Here is a 9,628-nt window from a genome sequence, read left to right as displayed (position 1 = left end):
AGTTTCATATATTTCTTTACAAAAATTATATTTTAAGAAAAGAATTAACAATGATACCCAATGAAGTGAAACAGCTAACAATCAGTAAATGACTGAAAATACCAACAAAATAATATGTACAAACAAATCAGCCATCCCTAATAAATTGAACAGCATGAAGGACCATGATTTGCAACAACAAACAAAAAAATTTCATTCATATGAAAAATACATTTTTGTTTTTAAAGACATGTGAGCATATAATTTATTGCACATTCACACTAAAAGAATGAGAGGTTTTTTTCTAGTTAAGTTAGAATATGAAACCCTTTCTATGCACGACAATCAACTACGTTAAACACACAAAGACACAGAAACTCGCATTTGCTAATGTTCTCGTTGTAATTATGCATCGTTATTGAAATCACCTGTTTCAAAATAATAACTCAACATGTTGTACTTTGTAATTGAATAAATATTAAAAACTTAACATTGAAAAAAAAAGGAGGAAAAAAAAAAGATGTAACACTATAAAAGGAGATTCGATGATAATTCCACATAACAGATGAAATGAAGGGTGTAAATATTTCTTTTTTTCTTTGGTATTAAAAATGAACTGAAGAAAACAAGTGAATGATTAAATAATTAAAAAATATCACGATATCGACCAGTTGAGCCTGACATTTCTTATTTTCTTTGTCTAACATCTTGCCCTTTGCCTCTCTGCTCACGATGGTGCTTGCTGGAAAAAATGAACATTGCCTTGGTTTACTAATTTTGAAAAATAAAAAATATTTCAAATAAAACAATTTGTAGTAATGTTTCCGTACAAGATTTCAAATAAGGTCAGTTTTGGTTGAATAAAAATAGTAAAAAGCATTAAAGTAGAGGAGTAAGTCAAAAATTTTGAAATTTAGTAGAAACTTTTTAAATAAAGAAACTTTTTTTTAAATAAAACAATTTGAATAAATGCTTCCGTACAAGATTTTAAACTATGTCAGTTTTAGTTGAATAAAAATGTCATAAAATATTAAAGTAGACTAGCAAGTCAAATATTTTGAAATTTAGGTAAGTAATAAAAAAGAACTTTTGTTAAAAGTTAATAAAATTTTGCTGACTGTCCAGTAAAATACAGTTAACAGAAGTTTGAAATCATACATTTCCACCAAAATGAATTTAAAATGAACTTGTTGGCTTTATGAAAAGATGAACTAATATAAAGTTTCTAGGGCCTTATAACTAGATAACTGAGTATCTTAGACTAAGGTCCTTTATTGACTTACATCGCTTTACTGTAAAATATTGTACAAGCTGTTATGAAACAATTATGTATATATCAAACCATATTAGCTTCTGACTTCAACCAACAGATAAAATATTACCTAATTCAAAATCAAATATGGCATATCATGCAAAATTTACTATGTAATTGCAACAATTTTCATTAAAATAATACAGTGTTCCCTCGCCACCTCGCACTTCATGTTTTGCGGCTTCAGTGCTTTGCGGGTTTTTCAAAAATATTCATCAAAAAATAAAAGTGAAAAAATACAATCATGTTGGCAGCCACATTGCGGAAAGGAGCGTTGTTTTATGTTGATGCACGAGAGAGAAGGATCATCTCAACAAAGAGATGAGTTGACTCAGAGTACATATACCACGCGCTTCTCTCAGAAAGCAACATTGATTAATGTTTATTACTATATAAAGCTTTGCAATCAACCTTATTAGCACTGACACGTTTAAGTAAATACACATACTGTTTTAATTTTTGTCTTAAATGTGTAAAGTATAAATACTGTTTACATATTTAAAACATTCGTGTACCCGCATGCACGAAAATTCCTAGGAACAAATACTACTTTGCGGTTTTTCAGTTTTTGAGGAAGGTTCTGGTCCCCATTAACCGCGAAAAACGGGGGATCTCTCCATGTCAATTTAGAAAATTTAAGCTACTTTAAAATTAGAAAAAAAAAGTTTCACAGCTGGAAAGAGATATCTAAATTAATAACTGTAATTTTATTTACTTATATTTATTAAAATATTGAAGCAAATAATAGAGCAGGTAGATGATGTAAACAAAAAATTATTTAAATGATGAACTTAATCTCAAAATTTACTGACATGTAAAAATAAAATGAAATAACTTTTTTTTAAATTTTTATTTATATTTACTGTATGTATACATTGTTTTACAGCTAGAATATTTTGATGAATCACCTGAGTATGTTAAATATGTGAACAGAAAAATTAAAACTACTTAAACCACAATGCTGATTTTCCTCAACAACTTAAAATGGAATATCATCATTCATATTAGAAGTTAGCTTCCCTAAATAAACAAAAAGAAAATAATTACTTTTCAGTGGGAAGATCAGTTTCAGGCTCATCGTTTGAATTTTTTCTCTTTTTTTCTTCATATATAAATATAATTGAACACAGTATTAATACTTCGGCACAGATGCCAAGGAAAGGCCACAGAGCAGCAAGTTTATCTAGAAGAAAAAAAATAAGCAAAACTCATGAAAAGTACTTCATGTTACTTTTGAACACACAAAATTTCAAATACTCAAAATATAAAATCAAAGAAATGACAATGTGATAAACTATCATTATACTTGATATTAAAATGGAAGGAAATCTTAAATTTATAAAATGCTCAAAAAAAAGTAACAACTACAAATGAAGGAAAGGAACATCAGACATTCTTGTGTCATTTTGTAGATGATCTGCATTCAAACAAAGGTTTACTTATTCTAGACACGAGTCAAAATTTTTGATGATTAATCTTGATGGTAATCATCAATAATTCCATCATGAACCATTATAATTTTTGATGGTAACCAACATAAGTAACCATCACCCTCAATGGCAGAATTCAGACTGATTTATGATGGTCCAACATAAGAATAGGTTTTGATGGTTTGTTCATGTTGAACCATCAGAAATTTCCATCATAGTTCCTTAGAAATCAAACATTGGAACGATCATGAACCACCATCACCCCAATGTAGGAATCCAGACTGATTTATGATAGGCCAACATAAAAAAACCTGAATTGTTTTGATGGTATATTCCAGATGAACCAACAAGAATTATTATTAAACCATCATAGAAACGCATTGATGTACTATCAAGAATCATCAGAAATTTCCATCATAGTATCTTAGAAAACAAATGTTGGAACAATCATCATCTCAATGTAGGAATTAGAACTGATTTATGATGGTCCAATATAAAAAAAACTAAATTATTTGATGTGTGGTATATTTCTGAGAAGCAACAAGAATTCCCATTAAACCATCATGAAAATGCATTGTTGGTTCAAACTTCTCTTGATGGCATTATCCATAATGGAATGATGGAAGTTTGTTGGCTTATCAAAAATCATGAACACATAATGGAATATGTTGGATCATCATGAGTCTCACTGAAACCAACACAGGCCATCAAACTTTTTGGATGGGACCATCAAGAATTTTTACCATGAAATANTAAACCATCATGAAAATGCATTGTTGGAACCATCATGGATTGTTGGTTCAAACTTCTCTTGATGGCATTATCCATAATGGAATGATGGAAGTTTGTTGGCATATCAAAAATCATGAACACATAATGGAAAATGTTGGATCATCATGAGTCTCACTGAAACCAACATAGGCCATCAAACTTTTTTGATGGGACCATCAAGAATTTTGACTTGGGTTTTTAAATTACATTCACCTATGATTATACTTAAGCACAACAAATATGAAAACGTCAAAAATTGCAAATGGGACATAAAAATAAAGGTATCCCTTAGAGCATGTAACTGCAGGAAAAAAAAAGGGATCTGCACCACTGATTTTTTTTATTTTTTGGTCTGGGCAAAATTAACTGAACTTTGAAATGGGAAAAAAATAATAACTGAACTTTGAAATGGGGGGGGGGGGAAAAAAANGGGGGGGGGGGGGTAAACAACACAATTTTTTCTCTACTTATGTATTAACTTCAGAAGGATGAACTAACTCTGTGAGCAGCAAACTACAATGTTGCTTTTTTTCAATGCTGTTCGATTAATTATATGTAATACAATTCCTTCATTTTTCAAATACTGCTCTTTTCTTGTTTTGTCTATGAATAGTTGGCATAACCTGTAAATGTGCACATTAATTAAAGTGGTAGACAGTTAATAATCAGCTCAATCATTCACATCTTTCTCTTTACATCTTGAAGACTTCCACTCTGATTTAATTTTTAAAACTTCTTTAAATGTCCTTTATTTCACATAAAATTATGTAATTTATAAGGTTTTTAATTTTCAGTAAAATTAACATATTTAAACAACAAGCATTAAATATTTCCTCTTAAAATGAAGAGGTGTATTGTTTTTAACTGGAACACGTTTTTGGTAAAAAAATTAATTTGAGCCTTACCAAAATCTGCCAAAGAAAGAGAAGGAAACAGTTTCTTTTTAAGATCTGCAGTTTTCTTTCTCTTTTTAAAAAAATTAATAAATTCGAACCAAAAAATTTATGATTTGAATTTTTGCATTTTGTACCATTCTGAAATTCGTCTTTTCCTTGAAAAATCTTTCTTTTTTTCTTTCCAAAACCTTTAAAATTACAATTTTTTAAATTATCCTCCAAATGTATTTGAAATATACAACATATAAAATGAAATAATTAAAGAAATAAGAAGAAATTATGAGAAAAAAAAATTGTCAAAAAGAGAACACACTTAGAGAAAAGGAAAAATTTCTATAACCTTTATTAAAATATAACTATATTTTAAATTATCAAGAATTCTAAAGTGCTAAGTGGCATATAATATTTTGAAAAACAAATCTTCGTGCCTAAATCCGGATTTGTTACCAATGTATAAGTTTAGCCACAAATTTTATTGCAGCTTTCATGTTTAAAAAGTAGACACTGAAAAATACATTATAATAAACACATTTGATAAATAAAATTAAAAGCAAATTTTTGATTACTTAATGAATTCTATTTTTAATTTTTATGGAAATATAGATGTATAGAAAACATTTTTATTTTTTGGAAAGCATTCAGAGTTTATAGTTGTTCTAATCTTCTCAATAAAAAATATTTTTTATATACAACATATAAAAGGGAATAATTAAAGAAATACAAAGAAATTAAAAGGAAAAAAAAAGTCAATAAAAGAACACACTTAGAGAAAAGGAAAAATTTCCACAATCTTTATTAAAATATAACTATATCTTGAATTATCAAGAATTCTTTTATTACATATAAACTTGTAAACAATTATGAAATTAATATTAAAAAGAGCATAATTGCAGAACTGTATTGGCATAAATTTGCGAAAAAAATTTATAGCGAATCTAAAATACCACACGCCTTACATCTCAATTTCTGATGGCCTGAGGGCCTTATATTTTACACAAATCAAAAGATAGTGCCAAATTGAGTAAATATTCATCATCAGTAAATTTGAAAATTAAATGCAAAGAACTAATAATATATTTACAATTTTCTCTCCAGTCTCCACCTCTTCGATAGTTGAGTTTTATCGATTGAGGAAGGTCCTCTTAAAAAATGAGAGGAGATTTAAACACTCCAATTCTGTGGCAACACAGCAACATTATTGCAGAATGTTACAAAGTTCTTATGAAATATTTTTCCTTCGTCAAGTAAAAAATTTTGGTTTTCTTTTCTGCAGAAATTTTTGAAAGATCTTAACTTTTCTTTAGATTTATATTCAAAAGATGCCTTTCTCGTACATCGGAGTAAAAAAAAATAATTCTTGAGCTTTTTCTATTGTCATTTGAGAAGGAAAAATAAAGAGTGGTGATGTAAAAAATTTTGGTTTTCCTTTCTTCAGAAATTTTCGCTCTATTTCTTATCCAGTTACTACTATTGATATCCACAGTTTTAAAAATTCTATATTTTTAATACAATATTATTTATTACAACAACAGAATCTCGAAATTAAAACACGCATTTAGTAACCCCTTTTTGAATAGTCCGATTCTCGTGATTTCGTCATCGATCTTTTTTTTTGATATTTACTAGTATGGATTTCACGATTTTTTTTATGTGATGATGATACACAAATACGAAAAAAGAAATAATTAATGAATTCCCCCCCCCCAATAAAATTCGAGATTATTAGTCATATTAGAATAAAAAAATATTACATATTCAATTTTAAAAAAATATTTTATTTTATCCAATTTTTTTTGTTTTTTTTTTTTTAAGTTAATGCTTCTGTTACTTTAAATCAGGAACTTAATACTTTAAATATTTGTCATTATTTAAAATATCTTGCAGAAAGACACTAAAGAGGCATCTCACAGAAAGTTCGAAAAAATTCTGCTACAGGGAACTCCAATTTGTAATCCGTAAAGTATGGCAATTGAAAAAAAAGGAGAAACAGCCCAAAAACTTACTTAAAATTAATAAACTATCAACACAATTAGGGGAAAAATTTAACTTTCCCTAATAGTATGTATAGTTTGTATAAAATAGATCAATAGTTTCATAATAGTTTGTATAAAAACTATTAGCAATCTTTTAGAAAGCAAATGAATTTACCTTTTATTCTAATGAAAACTGTAGTGTTGACTCTATCCAATTGATTAAATGCCTCACAAGTGTAATGATTTCTATCACTATACTCTGCTTCTTGGATCAATAATCTTCCTTTTGCCAAACCTCCATGTTCCAAAAGCTCCACTCTTTCATCATCATCAAACACTTCTTGATTCCCTAGAAGCAAACGCTTTTTGAACAACTATAATTTTATCAAATAAAAATTAAAAATGAATATTCCAAACCAAAAGAAAATAAACTATCTCTATAAGCACCAACCCTGTTTTGTAAGTTCAATTTCAAGTTACATTTTGTTTTGTTGCACAACAACTAATACTTAGAATGTTAAAATTACCAAGGCATATAGTAAAATGTACAAGGAGTATGACGAAATGAAATGAAAAATTTAACACTCTAGAATTATTAATTACTAAACTTCGTATTAAAAAGACAGATCAACTTCATGTTGATCTGTCTTTTGATCTGTCTTGACAGATCAACATGAAGTTGATCTGTATGCAGACAGATTAACAGTCTGCTGAAATACAATGACATGGTTACAATTTTACATGCTGAAAGAAACACTGTTATTTATTGACTTAATGCAAGTTTTTTTTTATCGTAATTCCAATTTCTTTAAAAGTTATACGAACTTCAATTGCTTTTCATGAATTTTTTTGCAGTTTTTTCACTTTAAACATTGAGTATTGTAAAAAAAAATTCTTTCTTTCGCTAGAGATCATTATTTTATAGCATTGTGTCTCAGTTGATGTCAAATGTAATTTTAAAAAAATAAATAAATGAAAAATAAAGTGAGAGAGAAAGTTGATGTTACCCATTTATATTCAAATTTTTAAAAATAAAAAAAACTCATTACTAGAGAAGTAAAAACTGTTTCCTACTTGAATTGTTATAAGTCTCATCAACGAATAAAATTACCTTGAGTTCATTTCTTCTTATAAAGTAGAAAAATTTGCATTATTAGATTTTTTTTTCCCAAGTACACATAATTATTTTTCAAATCCACATAGCACTCATTTTGTTACCACTGACTGACAAAACTACAATTATTGTAGATTTTGCTAACAAAATCTTAAGTGGGAAATCTTGAATTTAATTTCAAAAAAAAAGATAATTGAGAAACATTATGGAGGACAGACTCTTTAAGTACATAAAAATAAAAAATCAAGAAAAATATTCATTATTTACCAATAAACCACTTGATATTTGGAGCAGGAGATCCTTGAGGGTGACAAATGAGCTCCAAAGGACTGCCTTCAATAACAACAGATGATGCATCAAACCTATCTAATTTTATTTTAGCTAAAAACAAAAAATACCATTAGGCACCTCACACTTTAGAGACATTATAAACATATACATACTTGCATTGTTTGTGTCAGAATAAGTTTAGACTTTATTTAATGGTAAATTAATGGTATTATTAAAGGTAAATCATTTTGCTTTTTCATAATCCAATCTTTTATTTTTATATTACTCTTCTATGATTTTTTTTAAAAATGACATCCTTTTGATAAAATCTATTAACCAGTTTTTATTTCTACTATAATTCAAATCATTCAATTTGTTTCTACTTCATTTATTACATTAATTCAACATTAATTTAACTCAATAATTTATAATTAATAATGCTTAATAGTAAACAATACAAAGTACAACACAGTAGAGCCCCACTTATTGCTGGTGCAGGTTACATGCAAGTTTCACAAAGAGAATTTTTTTTAATAAGTAGGATTTATGCCAGTGTGGTGGAAATTGCTGCCAAATGTTCCACTATAAGTGTCGCTAAAATCATACACATGGGTGACAAATTTGTGAAATAATTTGCTATATATTATTTCACATATATCTGAGAAATAATATGCAATATTATTCCACAAATTTGAAATATGTTTGGAATTTGCAAAATAGTAACAAAAAAAAAGTTTTTGCATTAAATTCCATGTATTTAAAAGAAAATTTGTTGTACTCATTTTATTGTTCTAGGCGTGGTATGGAATTTAAAAGGAATAACTGAAAATGTCTGGTACACAAAATGCAGTTCTTTACACTCATGAACAGACAGAATAATTGTTCATTAATAAAATAATACTTTTTACTCTTTTAAAATTAACTTTAAAAGTAAAACTTTATAATTTTCAGTTAATTAATTTTTACTATATATTTTTTCAGTTCTTACTTGATCTGTTTTCCTAGTTTATTTATTTATTTGGTCTGATCATTCTAATCTCTATGTTGAATCTATCAATTAACATTATTTCAGCTTTCTTTCACTGTTTTATAAAATGATCAAAAATGTAATGTTTACCAACTATCTGTATATGATCAACTTATACAGTATATTAGTTGATGAATTTTCTTCTAATATCATTAAAAAACTGTCAAAAACTATTAGTTTTAGTTCTAACTGGTAGAGGGACATCTAAAGAGCAGATCTACACAGAAATTTAAGAATACACTTCAAAATTCTTTTTATAATGAATTGTTTTCTGAGGAGGGGTAAAGTGGGCATATGGTTAGGTTTACCTAAATGTAAAATAGGGATTTTTTTTTTAACTTCCGCATTAGCTTAGAAAGTGTCTAATGCTCTATATTTCACAATGAAATAGTTCTTAATAATTGTAATGAATAATTTAGTTGTTTGATTATAGCCTTACTTAGTCATTTTAACACTGAAAATATTTCTTTTAAATTTTATTTTTCAAAGAGAAGAATGATAACAATATAACAGACATATAATATATATTTCAATAATTTTTTTAAAAAATCAAAATAGCATAAATGGTACAGTTTAGTGACCATATACTAACTGGATGAGTTTTAACACAAGTATCTGCTTTCATGTGACAGTGTTTCTCATACTTTTTTTTAAAAAAACAATTTCCTTAAAATAACTAAATTGAATAAAAATNTTTAAACTTCCGCATTAGTTTAGAAAGTGTCTAATGCTCTATATTTCACAATGAAATAGTTCTTAATAATTGCAATGAATAATTTAGTTGTTTGATTATAGCCTTACTTAGTCATTTTAACACTGAAAATATTTCTTTTAAATTTTATTTTTCAAAGAGAAG

General features: G+C 27.3%; 1 protein-coding gene across 1 annotated transcript in view; it reads right to left on the bottom strand.

The window, feature by feature from the left end:
- Positions 1–565: 565 nt before the first annotated feature.
- LOC107454243 (neuroplastin) overlaps positions 566–9,628 on the bottom strand; it is a 71,532-nt gene continuing 62,469 nt past the window's right edge. The window contains exons 9-12 of the mRNA XM_016071365.3: positions 7,743–7,856; positions 6,537–6,710; positions 2,339–2,474; positions 566–721 (exon numbers count right to left, since the gene is read on the bottom strand). Of these exons, the coding sequence (XP_015926851.2) occupies positions 667–721; positions 2,339–2,474; positions 6,537–6,710; positions 7,743–7,856 (479 nt within the window). The 3' untranslated portion in view covers positions 566–666. The remainder of the gene's footprint in view (positions 722–2,338; positions 2,475–6,536; positions 6,711–7,742; positions 7,857–9,628) is intronic.

The sequence above is a fragment of the Parasteatoda tepidariorum genome, chromosome 5 (genome assembly GCF_043381705.1).
Source record: "Parasteatoda tepidariorum isolate YZ-2023 chromosome 5, CAS_Ptep_4.0, whole genome shotgun sequence".
NCBI classification, from domain to species: Eukaryota; Metazoa; Arthropoda; class Arachnida; order Araneae; family Theridiidae; genus Parasteatoda; species Parasteatoda tepidariorum.
This window is presented reverse-complemented; position numbering and strand designations above follow the sequence as displayed.